This window comes from Trypanosoma theileri, assembly GCF_002087225.1.
Source record: "Trypanosoma theileri isolate Edinburgh chromosome Unknown TM35_Tth_11_V1, whole genome shotgun sequence".
NCBI classification, from domain to species: domain Eukaryota; phylum Euglenozoa; class Kinetoplastea; order Trypanosomatida; family Trypanosomatidae; genus Trypanosoma; species Trypanosoma theileri.
Window position 1 is genome coordinate 348,874 of NW_021639853.1, and position 23,697 is coordinate 372,570.

Here is a 23,697-nt window from a genome sequence, read left to right on the forward strand (position 1 = left end):
TTGTTTTTGTTCTATTTCTTGTTTGATTTTCTTTCCTTTTTTCTTTTTATTAGTGTATAGGATTCACCCCTTGTTTTTTTCTGATTACTCTTTTTTTTTATGTATTTTAAAGACTCACAGACAAGAAAGCAAAGAAAAAAAAAAAAAAAAGAAATACATTCTCTTGTAGGAATATCATCTCAAATTACAGATTCCGCTTTCTTTATCGTAGTCTAACATATCGTTAAAAAGGTAAAATATAGGTTGAGCGCCTCCACATGTTGCGGCGAAAACACGACACTCGAAGACCACCCTCTCGCAACACCATGCCGCAGAGGAGTTTTTCTTCCACGATTAGACGTCGTTACGAATTAGCACCACCATTCCTCCTTCCCTTTTTCTTTCTTTTCCATTCCTCCCCATCCTCTTTCTCTTTCCTTCTCTTTCCTTCTCCTCGGTGGAGACACTAGTCGAGTTTCGTTTCGAGGTCCCACGCCTGCGCAAAGACGAGGAGCGAGCGGGGGGCGCCGGTCACGCGGAGGGCGTAGACGCCAGCGGGAAGGACGACCCGCAGCGTCGACACCTCCCCGGCCGCGGCGGAGGCGACCGTCAGCCACCGCGAGGGCCCCTCCCCCTCCCGGATCTCAAGAAAAACCCGCCCCGACTCCTCCTCCTCGCGCTCTCTCTTCTTGTGGTTCGGGCGGGGCTCCCGGGCGGGGTCCGGCGAGCTGGACGGCGGGGCCACCACGCTGGTGAGTTGCATGCGGCAGCCCACCTCAAGTGAGACGTTGATGTACGGCTCAACCTCAAAGTTGATGCCCTTCTTCACAACCGACTCCGTCTCGGTAAACCAGTACTGGTGGTTCATGGAGCGAGGAGGGGGCTTTACGAATCGAACTTTGTTACCATCACGCGAGAATGATATATGCTTTCTCCGAGAATCCTTCGGCGTAGCTCCAACATGACTTGACTTTGTATTCTTTTTGTTGGAATGCCGCATATCTGCTGATATCTCTCTTTGTCTCTCTCTCTCTCTCTCTCTACCTCTCTGTTTGTCTCTGTATATCTGTAGGTGTCTTTCTCCCGTGATAACTATGCAAACTAACGTAGTTTTTTATTTGAATAACGCTGAGAAAGATGTTTTTCTTTAAGTTTTTTTTTTTTTTTTTTTTTTTTTTACCGCCCCAGAAGTCGTGTGATAATATATCTTCACAGTTGGGGTCAGACAGCTGCGCGCGAATCGTCCACGAAGCCTTCCACCCCCCTTTTCACCTCCAATCGAAAGAAATAAAATAAAATAAAAAAACCACAAGAGTAAAAAAATAAATAACATCAAACAGAAAATATAATAAAAACATGTAAATGCAAAAGATTTGGGATTATATTGTCCGTGCAGTCAAATAAAAGAAAAAAAAGAATAAGATGAGTTGGTAACTTTATTCAGTTTCCATCAAAAGGCTTTGATACTCATGTTTTTGTTTACAATTTGTTGGCCTAAAAAAAAAAAAAAAATTTTTTTAAACAAGTTCCGTTTTTCACATGCATTTTAAAGAAAACAAGTAAACGCATTATATTCAATTAATTTCCTCCTTGCATCCAAAATACAACTCAAGAATTTACAAAGGCCAACCGAGCGATTACTCAAAATAACTTTAAGGTCTCTTTTTCTCTTGCTTTGTACCCACCAAAATAACGATATTTTTCATTCGTACGTAAAAGAAACAGAAAAACAATAAGAAAAAAAAGGCTTTTTTTTTTTTTTTCTTCTTCAACACCTCACAATAAAAGCAACACTTTATCAAACCCGTGATCATTCGAGAAACAGAACTCATGCTTTTTTTTTTTTTTCTTTTTCTCTCATGTTCCAGTAATCATGTTTTGCTTTGTTTTACTTTCATTCTCTCCTTTATTTTATTTCTAGTTGGAAATGGGCGGAAGTGTCCACAGTCGAACGTGTCTGCCGTCCGCACCGCCACTCGTAGCGAGACCCTCACCGTTCTGCACGAATACTGCCCGATCCACACGATCACCTTCATGGCAATTAGGCAGTCGCATAACGGGCTCCAATGTGAAGAGCGCAGTAGCAGTAGAAGAAGAAGAATTAGCAGTAGTTGTTGTTGATTGGCGATAAACCACAACGTCAGCACCGCGGTAAAGCGCCACAGCAAGTCGTTCGTGATGTGAGGTACCATAGGTACATACACTCATTTGAAGAGGGGATTCCGGATCCCACCCTGTGAAGGCAGAATCCGTAAATTCCCCAACAAGAGTTGGTTCGCATTCTACTTTGGCATTTACAGTACTTGACTCAATATTATAGATTTTACCACAGCCATCTTCTGTAAAAACGAGAAGATATTCACATGTATTGAATGAAGGAACATTTTTGGCAGTAAGTGCTATTGCCAGCACACGCAACTTCACATCACTCTCCACGTGTACACTACTTTGTAGGTTAAACTCATTCCTATCTGAAAGGACCTGCAGTGTTGCCACACGTGCTTCTCGAAGAAATGAACCACCTACTGCAATAGTGGTATTCTGTTGTGCCCATGCTAATGCATTTCCCACTTTAAATTTCTTTTTCCCAAGAAATACCGCCGTGTGAAGGTTAAAAACTTCAACTTCAGAGTCCTTCTCATGCAGCATCACAATAAGTTCAGAATTTTCACCGGCCACTCCCCATGGTGGGAGAGTAGACACCAGTCGACGGCCGGGTAATTTACAACGTGTTTGTAGTGTTAATTGACAATTATTACCAATTGAAAATACAAAAAAACAATCACTATTCCTCTCACCCACCACCAAATTAGAACCATCATATGAAAAGGCCGCAGAACGTACTTCTATCTTTCCATCATCACCTGAAGCCTGCATAACGGCATCGTCAACAGAAACAAAATATTTTTCTTGTAACTCTTTTCCACGTGACATAAAAGCTCGATTAGAGTTTTGTGGATACAAACGTGCCCGTCGCTTGCTGCGGCAATTAATGAATAAAAATCGTTGACAAGGTGAAAGAATAAGTGCATCTACTTCAGGGAAACCACGTATAATAGAGGTAGGTTCTAATGTTTTTTCTTGTACAGATTTTTTTTCTGTAGTAGAACTAGCAACTACGGTATTCTTCTTGGTTTGTAATTTTTCTTCATTTTCATGCTTATTATTATTATTATTATTATTATTATTATTATTATTATTATTATTATTATTATTATTATTATTATTATTATCCTTTAATTTATCATTGCTGTTACCCTCATGTGTATTCTTCTTCTTCTCATCACAACGCTGTGTGAATATGTAGTGTACCAGTACTGTCAAAAGCAGCAAAGCAACTCCCACAAAACAGACAGAGATCACATTCCCCGACTCTCCCAATACACCAGGGAAGGAATTGGCAAGAATCTGCGAGAGGCTCATATTTCCACTTAAACTTATTTTTCTCTTCTCTCTAATAAATGAGTGTATTTGTAGAGACAGTTAGAACCTAAACTATCCCATTTTTGACCGAGAATTAAGAAAACAAAAAAGAAAAAGAAAAAGAAAACATACATAAATGATAAAAAGAAAGAAAGAAAGAAAAAAAGAAAAGTACAACAATATCTTTTATACTTTTTACGGTAGTGAAGAGAAAAAGGGTAAAAAAAAAAAAAAAGATCTGGTATACAATATCTAAAAAAAAAAAAGAAAAAAAAAATAAACTGCATAGAAGTCTCTTTACGACTGAATAGAACCACAGAAAGGACAGTATGCCACGCATGGGGTGTTTGAATCAATAAATATAGACTCTTTTACCAAACATTTAGTACACTCAAAGTGAAAGAGAAATAAATCTCTATCCTTATATTCAGAGAGGTTTTTCATGTCATCTAAAATGTGAGTTCCACATCCCAGTGAGGCAAGGAGATCAGCATGATCACTTTTTACTTTCATATTCTTCTCAACATTAACTTGTTTATTTGGTGAGTGGTGACTAATAGAAACTGGGGGCATTCTGAGTGAGTAGTTTCCTCTAGATGTATGATGTGGATGGTTAAGTAGTAAATCACGTATTTCACTGTCATCAGCCCTATCATTATGATTATTATGATTATTGTTATTATTATTAACCATACATTTGTCTACGTTTCTGAAATTACAACGATCGGTTGGTGTGAGTTCTATGATTTCTGCAATGTAGGGTGTATCTGCTGAGGATGAAGGCGATAACTCTAATGAGTTGGATAATTGTGTAGAAGAATTGGTGTTCTGTATATGATGCTGCAAGCGTGTGCGAAGCTGTTCCAGTCGTAATTGATGTTGTGCACGCACAGTATTAAGAGGTGAACTGCCGCCGTTTACATTAGGAACAGTCTCAGAGGGGAGTCCAGAAGGGGCACGAGTCATGCAAGCATCGAACACGATTACTTTCCTTTTTTTTTTTTCTCTGCTCTCATTAAAGTAAAAGAGGAAAGAAAGAAAGAAAAAATATATAAATGATATTAATACATAAAAAGAGAAACGAAACATCAATACAAGCAGTACAACATATATATATATAACTAATAATAATAATAATAATAATAATAATAATAATAATAATAATAATAGTAAAACGACAAACAGTTTAATTAACTTCATATTATTCTGATAATGATGTCAATAAACACAAGATGCTTCTATTTTAGACGGTATTTTTTCAAAAAATGTGGATCAACAAAAAATGACACACACTCACAGACAGACAGACAGACAGAAAAACAACAAAAGGTCTATTTCACTGTGTATGTGTGTATGTTAAACACAGCAAGAAGAAGAAAAACACACAAAAAAAAAGAAAAAAAAAAAACAATAAATGTGAATCAAACCAAGGAATGTTCTATTTGAAGTGGCATCCCCGTTACGGGATCACGAATGAGTGTATAATCCTTCTTAAATTCATTGGACTCAAAGAAGGCATTTAACGCCTCTTTCGACACATTTGTGGTACAATGCTCCAGTTGAGAAACATCAATGCGAACTTTGGTAGGCTCCACTCCACCAGACATTTGCCGTTCAAAACTACGAATAGAATGAATAGCAACTTTAATATGATGTTGAATAAGTGGAAGGGGTTCTGTATCAGAGTCAAAGTATTTTCGAAATCGACTTTCCATTGAACTACGCTGACTGTATTTTTGGGTTTGAATAAAACAACGTAGAAAGAGGGAAATGGCAGCACTTACATCTTCATCCCGTACAAAATCACGAAGATGCACTCTGGCGTGTGCCTCTGATAAACGTATAATAGACTCCATATGTCGTACCGTAATGGCCACACCTCCATGTTTAGATTCCTGCCGTAATTCTGTGTAAAGTCGTGCAATCGTGTTAGCATCAATATTAGAAACACGTGGATGACAGTGTGCCTTAGCGTACATAATGTACTTTCTCAGCAATGACTGTGGTAGAGGTTTGCTACTGGAAGGATCATCATCTTCTTGTGCTGGTTTATTCATTACACTTTGACGTAATGTTTGTAATTGCTGTTCAACAGAAAGACGTTCATTTTCTGTTGTTGTATTTTCTAACTTATGTCGAAGTTTAGATAACTGTTCATGTAACTCTCTTTCCGAACGTTTATTCTCTTCTTGTGATCGTGGATGATTTCGAATATGCGAATGACAAACAAATGTTGCTAACTTTTCATCTAATTCCACATTCACTTCATCTCGTACGACAAAGAGAAGATCAAAACGAGATAAGATAGGAGTTGTAAGATTTACATTCGCATCAAATGATAAAGAAGGATCATATCGTCCACCAATGGGATTGGCTGCTGCGAGAATACTACATCTAGCCGATAATGTGGTAACAATACCTCCACGAGCAACGGATATTGTTTGTTGTTCCATAGCTTCATGAATAGATGTACGGTCTTGATCTGACATTTTATCAAACTCATCAATAAGACAACTACCACGATCAGCAATAACAAGAGCTCCTCCTTCTAATACAAAATCTCCAGTAATACTATCCTTATGTACAGATGCTGTTAAACCCACAGCAGTTGAACCTCTTCCTGTAGTAAATACGGCACGATTGGCTGTTTTTTCTACAAATTTTAAAAATTGAGATTTAGCACATCCTGGATCTCCAACCAATAAAACATTAATATCACCACGAATACGATGGGATTGATCTCCACCTACATCTTTTGGTACACCTCCAAGCATGGCAAGAAGAAGACCAAGTTTAATATCTTCACGTCCATGAATACTTGGAGCAATAGAATGTAATAACTTTCGTTTAATATTTGGATGTTTAGAGAGTTCTAAAATACGAGTTCTCTCATCATCTGGAAGTCTAAAATTCCCTACTTCTGCACTTCGACGTATTACATTATTCGCATGTAAGACTGTGGTAAAAACAGGAAATCCTTGACGACTATTTAATAAGGGATCAAAATTATTACGGTATATACCAGTCACATCTACTTCTTCTCCAGGGTTAGCACGATCAATAAGATCATTTGTAAGAATAACTTCTAAACTTCTTGGTAATCTTCCAGGTGGTACTTTTCCTGGAGATTCTTGTAACATAATAGTTTGATGATTACGATATTCTGTAAGAATCATATTAACACGAAAAGGACCTTTACTATGACAACTAGGACACATACTCACACGTTGTTCCTTATCACCACGTTGGTAAATAGGACCAATAATGTAACTACACCGTACACAATCATAACGAACAGCCTGCATTTGAGGATAAACAGGGGATCGTCTAATTACCACACCTTCTACACGTACTAAAACATTCATATGAATTTGACGAAAATCACGAATAGGATCACATAAAGGTAAATCACAAATACGAACTAAAATATGTCGATGAACTTTTTTATAATGTGGAAAAAGTCTAAAAACAAAGTAATTTGCCGCATCTTCAAGTAACTCTATCATAAGATCAGGAACATCCACAAGCCATAAAGCTAATACAGAATCATAAGCTCTACTAAGATGACTGTAGCTAAGTTGAAAACTTTCTTCATTTTCACGTGTCATTAAATTTACTTTTTGTTCATATACACTAACTCCATGTTCCACATAATTTAAATAAAAATTATAAATACGGTTTTTAACTACACGTCGTGGAAGTTCTTGTGCAAGCCACTCTACTAAATCACACTGTGGTTGACGCCAGTCAAAATCCATTGCCTCAAGATCACCACGCACATATACTCCATCATCTTTCGCATCTGCCGCATTACCATCATTATCATCATTATTGTTTTCATCATCTCCATTATGTCCAGCCCCTTCACCTCCTGTTTCCCCATTACTAAAATCATCCTCCGCACTTATGAGAGAGTCCTCATCATCCACATCACTAAAGACACCTTCTTCCAATTGTTGCTGCTCAACACGTAGTTGTTGTTCCATTTCCTTCCGTCTATCCAGCATTGCATCAACCGCCAATCGTCCTGCCTCAGAAATAACAGAGACATCACTGTTATCATCTATCCAATCCTCATCCGCCACCTCATCCTCTGCAATCTCGCTGTCGTTGTCTGGGTTAAGGTAATCCTGCTCGTAGTTCTCACCAAAGAGATCCTCACCGAGTTCTTCGTCCTCGTCAAATTCCTCATCGCTTCCACGAGCACGGTCAGCCGAGTTTTCCTCTCGTTCACGCTTGCGACGCGGTGCCATGAAGTCTACCGCGAAACCTAGTAGAGAGATAAGAAAATATATACACAAAACAAGAGAAAGGAAATGAGGAAAAAAAAAAAAAAANAATAATAATAATAATAATAATAATAATAATAATAATAATAACGTACATTTATATATATTAAGAAAACTAACATTAAACACAATGAAATAATAAACATTGAAAAATGAATATAAAAATTGTTTGTCATTCGTTTTGCCACACACACACACTCTCTCTCTCTTTCTCACTCCCCATGAAGAGACGCAAGAAAGCAATTCAATTATATATCGAGAGAAAGAGAAATAGAGAGATGAAAACCAGTGCAAAAAATAAAATAATAAAAACAAATAATAACAAAAACAAAACATAGAAGAAATCCAAAAAAAAAAAATAGTAAACCAAAATAAAAAACTAGCAAAAACTAAAAAAATCTGTCATGATAGTATTATTTATCCTGTACCCCTAATTAAAATAAACTCCCCACCCCACCCCATCCTCACATACACACACACACAAGAACACCTCCTCTCTTTTTCTCTTTCTTTAAACATACTTTTCCGTTACGAAATCAACAATCTCATGGTTTATGTTTAACGTGAAAAGTTCCTTATCTTTTATCTCCTCCAAGTTTACATACTCATCATTACCTACAAGTACAGAAGGAGGTTTCAAAAACGGATTCCCCTTGAGAAATGTCTTACGGCGACTCCAGCGCTTTCTTGTCGCCCCCATTTGAGTTATCAACGCTTGTGTAATCCAAACAGGGGATGTGTAACCCTGTTCCCATGCACGCATTGAGAGTAACATCTTTACTTCACCCAAGTATAATTTATTTTTAGCATCACGAGGGAAATATGTTGGCCACCACTTCAGTGCATCAGAAGGAATATTTATCTCAGAAATGTTGTAAAGAGTAGGTATTATCATTTCTGATGTTGTTCGCTCTTCTGGCACACCAACAATACCTGGTAAAGGCTTCCATGTATCATCAAAGTATTCAAGTGTAGAAGCTGGTATCCACATTTTAGAATACCCTGATTTTATACACTGCTGACGTGCACAATCCACCAATAGCTGTCCGTAAAGTGGTATTTGAATAAAAAAATGAGTTGGAGTCCTCTCTATAATTTCTTCTACAATTTTAGGTTCTTCAAACTGATCAGCGTTAAAAAAACAAAAAGTTTTTTGTTTCGAAGAATGTAATTTAGCAGATTCTTTACTTACAGAACAGACTATACCCTGTTCTTGTGGTTTTAGTTGTAAATATTGTCCAACCTCTGGAGTGTGAAGAATAAAATTAGCTTGTGAGAATCCATGAAGAAGTGAAAATTTTCGTAATCTCTCTTTATATTCTATATTCTGCATTAAAAAAGAGACATTACTTGATAATCCCATTAAGAGAGGAGATGAAAACTTTGATGTCTCTTCAACCATTCGACGGTGTCTAATAACTGCAGAAGACTCAACTGCTAGTGAAGCCAATAAAGGATAAGCACGTACTTTATTCTCACCGATAAAAACACCACAAACTGCTAAATCTATTTCTCGTGTAGTGGGGAATACAGTATAATCTTCAAACTGATCAGCACAAAAGTATTCTACAGGTTGTACATTTCCTTGACCTGAGAAATAAGCAGTAAATATCGGTGGACCGTCTTTTAAACGTTCTGTATTAAGACGCGTACCGTGCAATTCTCCTTCCTTTTTTGTTACCCAAGTACGAGATATATAACCAAATTGAGAGGCTTTTCGACGCATAAGAAGAGCTATAGCAGGAGGAAATAATTGATTAGTAAATGTATGTGGTTCATACGTAATACAATCTGTAGGATTATAACGTCCTGCATAAATGGTTTCTTCAGCGTTCACCCTATGACGATCATTACTCCTTTGCTTTACCCAATAGGGACTTTTAAAATCATTCTTCTTCCCCAATTTAGTAAACTCTTTGCAGAGATTTTCACGTTGTGGTACACCTCTTGATGTTAGTGGAAAGGGACTAAAAGCACCAGACATGATATTATCTTGATAACGTTCAAAAAAATCCACATCAGTCGTGTGCGCAGCATTTACCAAGACAGTATCAAAACCAATAACTTCAGGATCTATTACACCACAACCTGGAATCAGTGAGACATCACACAAAATAGCGTTAGGTAGGATACTTGCACCATTCTTTAGTTTTTCCACTAACCTTTTAGGTACCCAGACATCACTCATCAAATTATGGCGCTGTGCGAACTCCAGGAGACCACGGCTAGTCTCTTCTGGAAAGACAGCACCAGAAAAAAGGCGAGGTGCCTTTCGCCGAATAGTAGTCATGAATCTGTTTCCCCAGGTCAAACACAATCCTTAGAATATAAATATAGAGAGAGAAAGATTTCTTTGATTCTTTCCTTATATTCTGAGGTATAGACCTTACGCGTACTATTCAAGATGTGAAAAGAAAAAAGAAAAAGAAAAGAAAAAGAGGTTCCAGAAACATGAATATGAGTGGAAAAACTATTGCTGAATACAGATCTAGAAGAATACCAAAAACAAAAAAAAAAATAAGTTTTATCTCTCCACTAGAGAAAAAAAAATATATATATATATATATATATATATATATATANAAATATATATATATATATATATATATATATATATATATATATATATAAGAAATACTAGGAAGAAGCATCTGTAGGCAAACCCCCTGTTTTTTGCAATGTCTCTGAGAATTGTTCCATACGTGCAGCCAGGCACTCAGACATCTCAGCCCCACACGACTTTAATTCCTCTGCAACCTTCTCCCTCTCTAGTGCCTGTCGTAAGACCCGACGTCGGCATAAACGATATTCAACAAGCATTTGAGCCCTATGAGGTTCTATAGATATAACAGAGGTATCAGACGATATGCTATTTTCATCTACAGTCAAGTTTACCACATCCACCTTGGGAGGATCACGGTGTTTAGAAAGAGGAGGGCGACCTCGTTTGGCATTTTTACGCAATGGTTTTGGATGATCTTTATCCGATTCTTTTACTTCATGCCTTGAAGTTGAAGACGTCAAAAGTTGTGCAATTTCACGGAGACGGTTCATGTCTTCTTCAATACGAGAGTCTAATTCTCTCATTCGCCGAAGATAACGCCAAGCATCCGATCTGGCACTTTCTGAACTAGCAACAAATAACTCCAGTTGATTCATCAAAAATTAAAAATAAAAAATTAATAATAATTCACATATACGAAATAATAATTTCTTTGTAACCTGTCTACGGTTTAGAATTCTCCTAATATGATTTTGATACCGTCATGTACAAGTAAGTAGTTCTTTTTGTGAATGTTATTCGGAGTGAAATGCATAAACAAAAAAAAAAAAAAAATGCGGAGATGGGGTCAACCAAAACACCACAAGAGAGAATAAAAACATCAAAAAGTGAAAGCAAAGAAAAAAAAAAAAGCATAGAAAATCTACATATCTACACAAATGCACACTCAGGCGCAGATATGTTGAAAAAGTGTGCAAAATGAAAAAATAAAAATAAAACATCTCGAAAAGAAGTCCAAAATCGAGGTCCCTACCACGCATGTAGCTTTCTACAACACATATGGGTTTTTTTTTTTTTTTTTTCCATTCGTATGGATGGCTTTCTTTTTTTCTTGGTCTTATTAACTCAAAGAGAGCCTTTTTTTTTTTTTTGTTTTTTTAAATCATCTGATTTTTCTCCCTCTCATAACACGTTAAGTTTTTTTTTTTACTCTTGATTTTAGTTTTCTTTTTTCTCCTCGCCATCCACCCCGTTTTTTTTTTTTTTGTTCTTTTTCAGTCAGCACAACATGTTGAAATCCTACGATGATGGGTGGAATATTCCTCCATATATTATCCCCGCTCAGAAGAATAATGGTTTACTATTTTCCATGGACCGTAGCAAGAGAGAGAGAGAGAGACGCACAAATAAAATATATGTATACTTTTTTTAATTGTATCTCTTTAATATGCTCTTACATATGCTTATCTCCGTACCACTGAGTACAAAAAGCATCCCCCACCCCCCACCACCAAAAAAAAAAGCAGCTTAGCAACTCATTTATTCTAATTCCTCAAACGGAGACGCCACACCACTGCCATCCCGGAGAAGATAAGGGTTCCTTTCTCAATTCGTATACACCAATTGTATCATTTCCAGCATAAATGAGGCCCATCTCTTGTGGACACCACCTACGCACTTCACGACGAACAGGATAACCCTTCACCAACTTATAATGTGTATAGAGATATTCATGAAATCTCCAATCACCCGTTGAAGCCACATCACCAATGTAAATAAGAATTCTACCTCCTGCTTGTGTAAAGTATTCTAAAGCTTCAAATCCCATTGAACTTTGCTCTTCTTGTGGTGAACCAAATGGAGGCCAACAGAGGAGGAGAACGGCACTGGGGCAATGAAGAGAAAGAAGAGATGCTGGACCACCAAGGGAAACAGCAACACTGTATGGACAATTCAGTGCAACTTCGTCAAAAGCATAAATTGGAAGTTTTTTGCCTGGGTAAAATGAAGCATGTACATTATCAAAAGAAGAAGGACCCAATGATGTATCTGGACCGTTTGGAACCGCTGGCACACCATTTGCCACACGATTAAATACGTGTTCAATGTAACCTCCACCACTACCAATACTAACAAGACAACTCATTTCTGGTAATGCCTTATAAGCTGCATCTAGTGCATCTTTAACATGTTTAGGTGAAACTAAGCTCCATGCAAAGACGGATGATGCCACACGGTGTGCTTCATACGTTAATGGTACTTTTAAAATATCTGGTAAGATATCACGGTACTTATCAATTAGATTTTTAAACACCTGATAATCATCTCCAGCAGCCACAAAAACTGCTTCAATTAAGTACGTAATATGAGGATAATAACACATAAGGGAGCAACGAGGACAATGACGGTAGTAATATAATTCACCAACCTTACTTTGACTACTCTCTTGTATTCCATCAAATCCACATACTGAACAACTCCATATTTCCTTTTCTTCTTCCAAACGTGATTTTTCAATAAGTCGTTCAAGCTCCTTTTGTGCATTATTTGTAGATTCTACCAGAGGTTTTTTTCGATCAATATGTGGTAAAAAACAAATACGACCAAAAGGACAAAATCCATATTCTTCGTATACAGGACAAACATGCAACTCACCTAAAAATGCTGTTGAAGTTACAGGTGATAACGGTGGTGGAAGACCTCCTGTTGCCTCATGGTATGGTGACGGGCGAGCAATCATGACGTGTTTAGACGCCCTCCGTTGATTACCATAAACTCCAGCAGAATAGGCCAAAAGCTTACACATGGCGCAAGCACACATATTGTTATCCACACCCTGTGTACCCCCTTCCGTCATTTTTGAAACTGTATTGAGTCCAAAGAAAAAAAAAAAAAAGAAGAACCTATAATCGCTAGTCTTCAGTACTATACAGAAAATAACGCAGTAGAAAAAAAGGAAAAAAAAAAGAAAAGAGAACAGAGTGGTGTCATTTACAAAAGAAACAAAGGTTATGTTTTCCTGTCTTTATCCTCATCAAATTAATGTTAATGAGAAATTGCATGTAAATTTCGGGATACCAATCCCTGGTAGGTAACTACTAAAGAGGCATCAAAAAGGACATGTGATAGGGACTTTCTTTTTTTTTTATTAGTTTTTTTTTTGTTTTTTCTTTCTTGTTCTTTTTCTGATTTCATGTGGGTGTCTTCCTTTCTCTTTCTGAGCCTCTGTGCATGTAATTGTATTTTTGACTTATCTCTTTGTACGAGGGAGGGCAATGTGTTCAACGTCTGAAGAATGTGAAACAAACTAAACATAATTTTCTATGTATGATTCTTTTCCACTTTTTTTTTTTTTACTTTTCATCCCTTTCACTTTGTTTGTTTGGCTTCAGGTGTTGTGTTTCTACGTCCTTTTTTTTGTCTCCTTTTCTTCGTTTCACATCGGTGTGCTCTATGGCCAAGGTGCCTGCTATCATTTATCTAGCTCTCGGCACTCACACCGCTCGTTACAGCTTATTAACCCATGTTGCATACAACGTACACCACCCCATTTTTTTTTTGTTTTGCGTTTGTCCTTCCCCCACTCCTCTTCCTCTTCCTCTTCTCTTTTATCTCTTCTCACTTTCATTTTCTTGCCCGGTCGAGATGGGCTGCTGGTTTAAAAGTCGTCGCTGAAGCTCTGGTTGTTGCCACCGTGGTGCCCATCACCGCCGCGGTTACCGCCGCGGCCGCCGAAGCCACCGCCCCGACCGCCCCGGCCGCCGCCGCGTCCTCGGCCCATCCCCTCCGGGGGCCGCGGTCCAGACGGCAACTTCGCCCCGCCCGGGGACGTGACGTTCTCCGCCCGCGTGCGGCCGTCCTGCGAGGCCACCTCGAACTCCACCTCCTGCCCCACCGTGAGGGCGCGGAAGCCGCCGGTCTCCGTCTGGAGGGCGGAGAAGTGCACAAAGTGCTGCTTCTTGTCGGCGTCGTCCTCAATGAAACCGAAGCCGCGGCCCGACATCCAAGAAATCACCTTTCCTTTGTTGAACAGCACGGCACACGGTGCCATGCAGCTGATACGGCAAACGCGAAACATCACAGATACGTTAATCGGATCGGAGGATGTGGTTTTAAAAAAAATTTCTCGTCTAGACAAATATTTTATTTGCGCTTCTTAATTTTCTTCCCTTACAAAGAAGAAAACTATGCTTTAGGGGCTGTTTACTTGAAAAAAAAAAAAAAAAATAGCAACGGCCAAAAAAAGGAAAAAAAAAAAAAAATGCATGTAGTGTAGGCTGTAGCAAAAAAACAATAAAAAGAAAAAAAAAGTTTATTTTCTAAAAATACATTTATTCACGATTTTTTTTTCTTTTTTTTTTTTTTACAAATACTCTGTGACTAGTCCAAGAAAACATAATGAGGATAACAAATAGGAACAACCACAATAAAAAACAAAAGAAAAACTCAGCCCTTTACTACATCAAAAGTTGATAGGAATTCCGCTAACAGAGTCCACTTGGGTTCCTTCAAGAATAAAGTGCTCTTTACTTGGTATCTCCTCAAGCATGTTAAGCAACCTTTTTTCTTCTTTTCTCCAATCCAACCACTTTGACTCAAGCAAGTAATGTGAAAAATGTTGAGATGTTGATTCATCTATCCTTACGTCTACACACCGAAATGATTTGTAAGGATCTGATTTGAAGTCACCTGTTTGAAATTTTTCTCGCCGCAGTTTAAAAAGCAAAATGTCCCCCACGGAAAGAAGAGGAATCATTTTTGTGCTTCTTTTACCGACCTCTGTAGATAATGACATTTGACACCAATTCTTCGCAGGTATATCCCCAACGGAAAATAAAAATTGATCTGTTGGTCGAATTAAGAATGAATCACCTCCACAACAACAGATAGTAGTTGTACCCTGAAGAAGAGGTTTGATAAAGCCAACACCACGATCTGCACTATACTTAAGAACACACCCTCTGAGTTGCGTCGGTACCATATATGGAAACCTCAAAAAGTCTTTTCCCTTTTTATATACAAGCAGTGATTTGAAAAGAAAAAGGAATACATTCCACAAGATCTTTCTTTTAATCTCCATTTCCAAATAAGACGTGTTTCTTTTTTATGTTTTTTTTTTTTTTTTTCTTCATCCTCTTCAGTGGTTGTAAAAAAAAAAAAAAAAACTCACACAAGAAAGATTAACCCACAAGATGCAGTTCTTTGAGGAAAATGAAGATTGGGGATGAGAGGAGAAAAGTACATCCATAGGGAATTAATCAAGGAATAGTCTGTGGATCTTCACCTCTTGAAAGACGAATGAGTCGTTCTTTAGCACGCAGGATATCTGCTGAATAACCTAACTCTTTAGCCTTTGCTAGTGTATCCCAAGGGACTTTCACAACTTCTTTATCCCTATCAACAGTTGCATCAGAAGCACGAACTGCGCGTGGTTTTGGTGCACGGTCATCTTCGTTGCTTTGACGGCGAACACGATAAAAGACGCCTTCTGCATCAAATGTAGGACGACGTCCATCTTCATGAACTCTTAATGACCGTTGCAGTCGGCGACGTGCATTTAGTTTATTAGAAGGAAACTCAGAGTGTTTTTCTGACTTACTCGTGGATAAAGAAGAATTACTAGCTATAGATCCTTCATTCTCTGTATTATCTTGGTTTCCATTATTATTATTATTATTATTATTATTATTATGATTATTATCGTTCCGTAGTTTTGGAGGAGATTTAAACGTACGATCATCATCTTCAGGGAAGTATTTGGCGGTCCAATCCACCAAAGAGGGATCCAGAGAGGTTTCATTCTCCAATGCCCTTTGACGTAGAAACGGAAACGCAGAGTAAGATGTATGTTGTCTCTCCCCTTTTAATAAATCCATTGTAGCAGGGGTATTTTCAAGGTTCGCTTCCTCTCCTTTTCTACGACGTGCTTCTACAAACTTTTCCCGAGCAATACGTTCACTTCTACTCTCTTGTTTTTCGTTTTCATCGTTATTATTATTATCTATTAAGGAATCTTCTGTAAAACCATCCTTAGATGAAAAAACTTCTTGACTAGAATTTAATGATAACTGTGGTTTATTTCTCTCTCCATCCTTTTCAGATTTGACTAACACCCATGAACGCAAAAGCTGTGAAGAAGAAAAAGCTCCTGCTGATACATTAGCACGATACTCAGCATCCATTCGATCACACAATCTCTTGTATTTTCGCGCATTACGAACTTCAAGTTTTGCAGCCTCAATCAAATCTTTTAAATAATCTTGTAGTAAAGATGCTAACTTCTCACGTACTGTTTCATCTTCAATATTACACCATGTTTCTTTTCGTCCATACAATCGTTCCGCATCATCCATGTAAGTTCGTTGTTTATCCTGTAACCATGGAACGTCTGGAAGAGGTCGTTGCTTTCCAAACTTAAGATCTCTCTGAAAGTTACCAATTTCTCTTACAGTTTGAGGATCAGATGAACGGCGCTTGTAGTGTTTTCTTGCATCATCAACAAACCAACGATGATAGTTTAATATTGTTATTCCAGAAGAAATAAGAGCCTTTTCATGGGAGCGTATCATATCAATATATCTCTCTACAACCACAGCTGGGTGAAAAATTTTTCCTCCTCCTTCTTCTTCTTCTCTCTTACAAAACAAGGAAATAATGATTTTAAAAAAAAAAAAAAAGAGACGGATAAAAACAGGATAAATGAAACAATCCAAAGAAAGAAATAAAAAAAAAAAAAACATTACTCTCAAAACAATCCAGAACACAGTGGGGTGATAAGAACAAAAAAAAAAAAGATTCGGATAATAATAAATATTTTAATATCTTTTTTTTTTTCTTTTCAACTTCTTATGAAGGTAGTCCAGAGGAAACGAAAACAAATAAAATAAGAAGCTTCCGTATTCTTATTTCCCTGCACGTTTAATCAAAATGTAGACATCACTATTATAGTGGATGTCCCGCAGACTTTGAGGACTTCCAATAACCTGCGTCAACAATCCGCCACAACTGATGTGTACTTTAACCTCCAAACTACTTTCATCCACTTCATGGCCATAAACGCGACCATGCATAGCGTAGTCACAATCTTGTAATCGTGTCTCCCGATGATATACACTTTGATCGTAGTACTTCGTACCCGATTGTCCAGATAATTCAATGGAATTAGCCAACATAATGGTCAAACGATCACCAATACTTACCGGAAACTCTTCTGTGTTAATATCAGATGTTATTGTGAGATTTCCACGCTCATTCTTGCACTGAATTCGTGACACCCTAAGGTAGACAACGCCATCTGGATTGAGGGCGGTGACAGTAAATGTGTCTTCTAATATCACAGGTACACACGCCATTTACACTTCTACACAAGAACGAATAATAATAGAAACAAACACACAGAAAGAAAGAAAGAAAGAAAGAAAGAAAACAAAAGAGTAAAAATCCATTACAAAACATAAATTACCTTTGATAAAAGGAGCAGTAAGGATACAGAAAATATTTAAAGAAAAGAATTTATTTAGATAAATAGCATTTCAATAATGCTTCCATGACTTACATCTTCTGTACAAAGTGCCATTAGTACCAATGGGAAAAAAAAAAAAATTAAAAGAAAGAAAAAACATGATTAACGAAACATTTCAGGGGTCATTTTATACACCATGTCTGAATACACAAAATTACCTTCCATATCCATCTCAGTCCTCATTTCCTCTACAAACTCGTTCATTTCCTCAGTGGTTAGGCAATCCCCTTGTGTAGTTAAAAAGTAACGAAGTTCATGCTGAGAAAGTAGCCCTTTTCCTTCTGGATCTATCCCTTGAAACGCCTCCTTAAGTTTTCTTGCTGTCCTCATATTTTTAAAAGCAGACATCATAGCACGACAAAAACCATCAAAATTCATCGAACCACGTCCATCTTGATCAGCTTCAGCTTTTAAAGGTTCTATTTCCGCTTCCGTTGGTGTACCACCACAAATCCTCACAAGTGTGACAAGTTCACTAAGAGGTACACGTCCAATTTTGTCTCGATCAAATATATCATAGTGACGCTTCAGGTACTGACGAGTCAACTCATCAAATGCATCAGCCATTCTTCAGCAATCCTAAAGAAAAAAAAAAACAAAACTTACGCGTGATTTTAACAGTGGCATTGGAAACGAAGAAAACAAATAGAAAAAAAAAGTAAAAGCGTTATATTCTAGTAGTTAAAACAATAATAAAAAAAAACTGCTATTAGAAGAGTTTGCAACCAGAGTAAAAGCAAGGGTCAAGTAGAAAAAAAAAATTGTATATATATATATATGGAATTCTAGTACAACTCTTGAGGAAACGCAACTATACCCTTTGAAACCAAAGGTTCTAATTCTTTCTTAATCCACACAAAAAGATCAGGTAAACTTCCATATTTCTTTGTGTAAACCGCAGTTACTTCCTCTATTATTTCCAATAACTCCTTCCATGGAGCTATTTTATTCGCAATTGAATAATTATTTGTATCCAATGACAATTTCGCAATATGTTCATTAAAATAGCTATCAACAGCATCACAAAAGAATCGCACGCCTATCAGTGCACCTGTAAGTTTTCGAACCCAATGCAATATAACATGTGAATCAATCTTATCTAACTGCATAAAACGATTCGCCGCTTCTGATAATGTTAAACCCTCCTCCACACTTTCCATTATTTGAACTTCCATATCAAACTCTAAAAATCGAAGTCGTGACCCTGCATGCCATCGACTTTCAGTAGATGTATCATCCAAATATAGTCCTGTACCTGAAGAAGTCAATAAAAAATTTTCCCGGAACGTAGTTAAAACTTTATATAAGATGTCTTCCATCTGTTCCGTACTCAAATTTTTTCCCACAAATGATTCTAAACGATGTTGTTGAATAAAGCCCACAGCATATGGAGCTAAAAATGGTAAAAAAGTAAATGAAAGACTCATTCCTTCAGGAGCTATACCAATTACTTTGCCTGTAGAATCGATTATTCGAGGTCGTTTTGATTCATTCCTTGAAAAATGTTTACAGTCAATAGCTTCTAAAAAAGAGCAAAATGCACTAGCCATATCTGAAGGAAATATTGCAAATCCGGCCTCACTTAATGTTTTAAACATTTCAAAATAAAAAGCATCTTCAAAACTTTCAACATTTTCTTTTATAATGTATCCCAAGGTGGTTGGTACGTTGTGAATAAAACTTGTCATCATCTCGCAAACATTATCAAAAAATGTGGGAACATCAAAATAGACTTCATCAGCTATTGATAAAGTAATATGGCTACAAAAACCTGAAATAATAAAACGAAGATCATCATCTGAAAGATTTGCCTTCGATAAAATAATACCTGAATATTCCCTATCTGATGACAATTTATTTTGACGAACTATAAGCGAAAGATATTTTTCTAGAAACATTTTAAGTCGGTAAGGATCATTTAACTCATTTGCAACAAGAAAAGCTGAAACATCATCTACAACTCGATAGTAACCACTTTTCTCCCATTGAGAAAGTTGAGATTGAAAGCCTGGATTGGGATTTGCCACTGCTCGTACCTTTTTAACCATAGAGAGGGCATCATCCCTAGAATATTGAGAACGTTTCATCATATATGCTAAAACTATAGCTGTAGAACGACTAACACCCATTTGACAGTGAACAGTTAATGCGGGTAAATAAGTAGAATCAATCGATAGTTTTTTTCGATTAAACATTACTAATTCAATTAATACACACATTTCAACAAAATGAGAACTTATATCGTACATTGGTGAGTCTTCTGCACAAACAGAACGTATAAAAACCTTTCGTTTTTGAAAATCTTCAGGTATAGCTACAGAAGTATATTCATCAAGTTGAGATAGGAAGACATCCAAAGAGGGTAACTTACGATAAACGCAACGTTGAACATCGTCTGCGTATTCATAAACTCGGAAAGGTGCTGAGTGACTTTCTCCATTTAAGGTTAAAACGAGAGCAATTCCTTTTTCTTGTGCAGTTACACGGTTACACACAGTTTCTTCACATGTTAGAAAAAAACCAGGGAATACCTCACTGAATTCAAGCCAAGGAGCAAGATGCTCAGATGACTTTGATTCATCACATGTTACTAGCTCAAGAGGAGGATACCAGTGTATATTTTTCAAGGAGTCAATCATCTTACACTTTACACTACAGTAGAGCTAAAGAATAAATAAAAAAAAAAAAGAGGGGACTCCCTCACAGAAAGAAAAGAAAAAATTATTAGTACTATCCAATATCCCTGTTCAAACAAAAAAATAAAATAAAAATAATAATAATAGTAATAATAGAAAGAAAGAATGAGTAGTGAAAACACATAAAGATACAGAAGGGGAAAAAAAAACCCTCGATAGGTTCAGTGTATTTTTTTTTTCTCTGTGTTTAATTTACTAATTTTCATCGCTACGTATCCATCCAAGGACATCTTTAGTTACAGTTGATACAACACGTTGTTGTTCTGTACGTTTTGCAGTTCGTTGACCAAACCTTTCCATTGATTTTCGGCGTTCATGAAACTCCATTTTCTTAAGCATATGACGGGCCTCCAGTTGGTCAGAAGGGAAAGTTGTAGAAGCTATACCTCTTGAAGCTAATGTACGATGTCTCCTCTGTGGTCGTGGAGGAGATTGTGTAATAGTATTGATAATAAACTCAGGATCGTTACGTTCCTCAAGTAAGGTTTTTAAAGCGGCAACATGAGCTTCTTTAACGTAATATGTAGACTCTCGATCAAGATTTCTTCCAATATTATCAAGACCATAAGGATCTTTGATAGCAAATTCAAAAAAAGGAGGACGACCACTCTCTAATCCAGGAGACTTTTCCCAACGCATCGTTTTCTTTAGAAGGTTCATATTAGTTGTACATACAACATTTTTTTCATAATCGAAAATGTGACCATAATATTCAAAAAAAGCTGCTGTTAAAAATCCAAGTTCTGCAATATCACAACCTTTACCATCATGAAGGGCACGATATTCTGGAAAAAATGGAAGAAGTTGAGGCTCATCTGCTGAGCGTAGTGTCGATACTCTAGGTAGAATACCCACCTTTATTAAAAAATGGACACACATAACAGTTATTGCATAACTTGCCAAAAGTCCATCAATCGAGTTTATAACCCCACTTGAACGACCCCATTTTTTTAACAAAAGCAAAAGATGTCTAGAAAATTCATAATGTGAAAGAGCATCACGTAATAAATATGAATTTCTTAAACCAATAGAAGAAAAACAAAAATCAAAAGGTAACCTATAAAGTTCTGGTCCATTACGTGAATCAACAGGTAAACGAAGAGGAATATCAACTCCTTCATGACGTTTTACTTGTGTTAATGCAACAATAAGATCAGAAGTACTATTAAATTCAATTGTTGCAAATTGTTGAGTATTATTCCAATCAACACTGGTAGCTCCATAATTCTCTTGCATCCTTTTACTGAAAGCAACTGTTTCATCATTATTTAATTGCCGTGTAAATTGAAACAATCCACATGCTGCCAAATGATGAAGTGGAGTACCAGGAAGAGATTTACTGACTCGATCAACCTTTATAACAGGAACTCGAGCCCTTGGTAAAGCATTACTTTTCATACCAAGTCGTCGCATTTCTCTTGATAAACGCGAAACAATTTCTCCAGCTTCTTCAAATCCAGGTTCAACATCTGCAACCCCTACAAAATCCACATCTCCTCCAACTTCTAATAATCCCAAAACCACCAAACCTCCAAATACATACACATTAGCATCATATCCTGCAGACTGAATTAATATTTCTAATTGTTGCCGTGCAATACCACATTCTTCAAATGCAAATCGTCCAGTATCCGAAGACAATGCTTGATTAATAACTGACTTACCCACACCTTCCCAACGAGAATCTTCTTTCGGTGGAAGCGATGAATTCCACGGTAAGACAAGACTTCTTCTTATTCCTGCTTCCTTCAAAAAAACGGTTAGAAACCGTCTCATATGACCTAAAAAAAAAACTTCAAAAACAAAAAGAAAGAAAGAAATCCAAAGCAAAACTTAACATAAATATATTTAAAACTCCGACTACTCATAGAAAAATATATATATATATATATACCGTTTAACCGAAAAAAACTAAAAAAAAAAAAAAAAAACATTCAAAAAACAAAAAGAAAGCAAGAAAACCGTATTACCACTACACACCAAGAGAGGATTGCTCTAAGCGTTTTATTACTGTATGATATCCTCCACCGTACATAGAAGTAAATGAACGATTAACATCTAAATAGTCAAATCCCTTCATAGCATTAAATCTAGGAATAGGGGTAAAATACTCTCTACTTTCTTCTGGAGAGAAAATTGTTTGAAGAAAAACGGACCTTCTCTCCTCAAGAAAGTTAGGAGTAATATTTCCCAGTAAAGAAAAGATGGAAGAATCCTTCAAACCTGTAGATTCTTTTAGAGCATAAAGAAGATCCTCTTTTCTTTGTTTAGTTTCGTCAGATGAGTAAATGGCAAAATCCAATCCTTGGCTTTTTTGTGAGGTTGAAGAATTCTTTTTGACATCATGGCTTTCTTTATACGATAAATTAAATTTTTTATTCTTGATTCTATACTTCATGTCATCATTTATGAGTGTTTTTATTCCATTCTGAAGGTATGATAAAAGTTGATCGACGTAAAATGATTTTCTAAAAGACGAATTCATCTCTAAGTTGTGAAAGTCACTTTCACCAGAATTCCCATAATCTAAACTCTTTATCTTTTTTACCAAATCAAGAGCAAAATTACTTTTCATACGTTTTCGAACTAACCAACCGCATAAGATAGCCTTTAGTTTATCCACCAATACCTCAAAATCCAAAGTCAATTCTGGTTTACGTTGTTTTTTTATTGAAGATGATCTTGAATCTTCCTTTTCTATAGCAAAAACATCTGTCGATGAAATAAACTTTCCCATTTGAGGTTGTTTTTGTTGTTCTCGTTGTTGTTGTTGTTGTTGTTGAACAGACTTAGAGGTATTTTCTACAAAATCATTGCCACTTCGAGGACGTGAATATTCAGAGCTCGTGAGCACATTACCTTTATTATTTCCTCCATTTGGATTCTCTACAGTAAAATTGTCATTCACCTTTGGCTTTTCTGCTACTTTTTGAGGTGCAGTACGCGTATAAAATAGACCCGCAAGCATTCCAGAACTAAATACGAAAAAAAAAAAAAAACCAAAGGACAGGACAGAAACGGAGAGATTAAAAAAAAAAAAAAAAAAAGTTGGTCAAAACGGGATATATATATATATTTTTTTTTTTTTTTTTTTTTTTTTTTTTTTTTATGCTCTTCTGACTTTTTATTGCTGATATTTTATTTTTGATTTTGTAGTGATGTTTGACGACTATGAATCGGATTATGTAAACCCATTAAAGAGGTCTCGAAGCGAAGAAATGGCAAGAGATGATCAGCAAGTGCGGCCTTTAGCTCGATTTGTGGCAGAACTTGTTGATATTTATT

At 36.7% G+C, this 23,697-nt stretch overlaps 16 protein-coding genes across 16 annotated transcripts in view; 1 reads left to right on the forward strand and 15 right to left on the reverse strand.

Annotated features, from left to right (window-relative positions):
* Positions 1-445: 445 nt before the first annotated feature.
* On the reverse strand, positions 446-979 carry TM35_000112500 (uncharacterized protein; the record flags this gene model as incomplete). The annotated part of the gene is made up of 1 exon (XM_029024959.1): positions 446-979. One exon carries the CDS (start codon positions 977-979, stop codon positions 446-448), a length of 534 nt encoding a protein of 177 aa, XP_028883782.1.
* A 917-nt stretch (positions 980-1,896) lies between these two features.
* TM35_000112510 (putative ubiquitin-protein ligase-like) lies at positions 1,897-3,402 on the reverse strand (the record flags this gene model as incomplete). The annotated part of the gene is made up of 1 exon (XM_029024960.1): positions 1,897-3,402. One exon carries the CDS (start codon positions 3,400-3,402, stop codon positions 1,897-1,899), a length of 1,506 nt encoding a protein of 501 aa, XP_028883783.1.
* A 297-nt stretch (positions 3,403-3,699) lies between these two features.
* On the reverse strand, positions 3,700-4,368 carry TM35_000112520 (uncharacterized protein; the record flags this gene model as incomplete). Its single annotated transcript, XM_029024961.1, has 1 exon — positions 3,700-4,368. One exon carries the CDS (start codon positions 4,366-4,368, stop codon positions 3,700-3,702), a length of 669 nt encoding a protein of 222 aa, XP_028883784.1.
* A 455-nt stretch (positions 4,369-4,823) lies between these two features.
* Positions 4,824-7,655, reverse strand: TM35_000112530 (minichromosome maintenance (MCM) complex subunit; the record flags this gene model as incomplete). The annotated part of the gene is made up of 1 exon (XM_029024962.1): positions 4,824-7,655. One exon carries the CDS (start codon positions 7,653-7,655, stop codon positions 4,824-4,826), a length of 2,832 nt encoding a protein of 943 aa, XP_028883785.1.
* Positions 7,656-8,202: 547 nt separating this feature from the next.
* Positions 8,203-9,981, reverse strand: TM35_000112540 (uncharacterized protein; the record flags this gene model as incomplete). Its single annotated transcript, XM_029024963.1, has 1 exon — positions 8,203-9,981. The coding sequence occupies one exon, from the start codon at positions 9,979-9,981 to the stop codon at positions 8,203-8,205; it is 1,779 nt and encodes a 592-aa protein (XP_028883786.1).
* A 347-nt stretch (positions 9,982-10,328) lies between these two features.
* Positions 10,329-10,850, reverse strand: TM35_000112550 (uncharacterized protein; the record flags this gene model as incomplete). Its single annotated transcript, XM_029024964.1, has 1 exon — positions 10,329-10,850. The coding sequence occupies one exon, from the start codon at positions 10,848-10,850 to the stop codon at positions 10,329-10,331; it is 522 nt and encodes a 173-aa protein (XP_028883787.1).
* Positions 10,851-11,746: 896 nt separating this feature from the next.
* TM35_000112560 (uncharacterized protein) lies at positions 11,747-13,051 on the reverse strand (the record flags this gene model as incomplete). Its single annotated transcript, XM_029024965.1, has 1 exon — positions 11,747-13,051. The coding sequence occupies one exon, from the start codon at positions 13,049-13,051 to the stop codon at positions 11,747-11,749; it is 1,305 nt and encodes a 434-aa protein (XP_028883788.1).
* An 801-nt stretch (positions 13,052-13,852) lies between these two features.
* On the reverse strand, positions 13,853-14,272 carry TM35_000112570 (mitochondrial RNA-binding protein; the record flags this gene model as incomplete). The annotated part of the gene is made up of 1 exon (XM_029024966.1): positions 13,853-14,272. One exon carries the CDS (start codon positions 14,270-14,272, stop codon positions 13,853-13,855), a length of 420 nt encoding a protein of 139 aa, XP_028883789.1.
* Positions 14,273-14,656: 384 nt separating this feature from the next.
* TM35_000112580 (uncharacterized protein) lies at positions 14,657-15,175 on the reverse strand (the record flags this gene model as incomplete). Its single annotated transcript, XM_029024967.1, has 1 exon — positions 14,657-15,175. The coding sequence occupies one exon, from the start codon at positions 15,173-15,175 to the stop codon at positions 14,657-14,659; it is 519 nt and encodes a 172-aa protein (XP_028883790.1).
* A 277-nt stretch (positions 15,176-15,452) lies between these two features.
* On the reverse strand, positions 15,453-16,763 carry TM35_000112590 (putative U4/U6 small nuclear ribonuclear protein; the record flags this gene model as incomplete). Its single annotated transcript, XM_029024968.1, has 1 exon — positions 15,453-16,763. The coding sequence occupies one exon, from the start codon at positions 16,761-16,763 to the stop codon at positions 15,453-15,455; it is 1,311 nt and encodes a 436-aa protein (XP_028883791.1).
* A 333-nt stretch (positions 16,764-17,096) lies between these two features.
* Positions 17,097-17,546, reverse strand: TM35_000112600 (RNA polymerase B subunit RPB8; the record flags this gene model as incomplete). Its single annotated transcript, XM_029024969.1, has 1 exon — positions 17,097-17,546. The coding sequence occupies one exon, from the start codon at positions 17,544-17,546 to the stop codon at positions 17,097-17,099; it is 450 nt and encodes a 149-aa protein (XP_028883792.1).
* Positions 17,547-17,818: 272 nt separating this feature from the next.
* On the reverse strand, positions 17,819-18,283 carry TM35_000112610 (calmodulin; the record flags this gene model as incomplete). The annotated part of the gene is made up of 1 exon (XM_029024970.1): positions 17,819-18,283. The coding sequence occupies one exon, from the start codon at positions 18,281-18,283 to the stop codon at positions 17,819-17,821; it is 465 nt and encodes a 154-aa protein (XP_028883793.1).
* Positions 18,284-18,501: 218 nt separating this feature from the next.
* Positions 18,502-20,355, reverse strand: TM35_000112620 (putative phopshatase; the record flags this gene model as incomplete). Its single annotated transcript, XM_029024971.1, has 1 exon — positions 18,502-20,355. The coding sequence occupies one exon, from the start codon at positions 20,353-20,355 to the stop codon at positions 18,502-18,504; it is 1,854 nt and encodes a 617-aa protein (XP_028883794.1).
* A 252-nt stretch (positions 20,356-20,607) lies between these two features.
* On the reverse strand, positions 20,608-22,188 carry TM35_000112630 (RNA polymerase I; the record flags this gene model as incomplete). Its single annotated transcript, XM_029024972.1, has 1 exon — positions 20,608-22,188. The coding sequence occupies one exon, from the start codon at positions 22,186-22,188 to the stop codon at positions 20,608-20,610; it is 1,581 nt and encodes a 526-aa protein (XP_028883795.1).
* Positions 22,189-22,384: 196 nt separating this feature from the next.
* On the reverse strand, positions 22,385-23,380 carry TM35_000112640 (uncharacterized protein; the record flags this gene model as incomplete). Its single annotated transcript, XM_029024973.1, has 1 exon — positions 22,385-23,380. One exon carries the CDS (start codon positions 23,378-23,380, stop codon positions 22,385-22,387), a length of 996 nt encoding a protein of 331 aa, XP_028883796.1.
* Positions 23,381-23,570: 190 nt separating this feature from the next.
* Positions 23,571-23,697, forward strand: part of TM35_000112650 (uncharacterized protein) — a gene marked incomplete at both ends in the record, with an annotated part of 336 nt that continues 209 nt past the window's right edge. Inside the window, one exon of the mRNA XM_029024974.1 lies at positions 23,571-23,697. This exon is cut by the window's right edge and continues 209 nt beyond it. Coding sequence (XP_028883797.1) covers positions 23,571-23,697 — 127 coding nt within the window.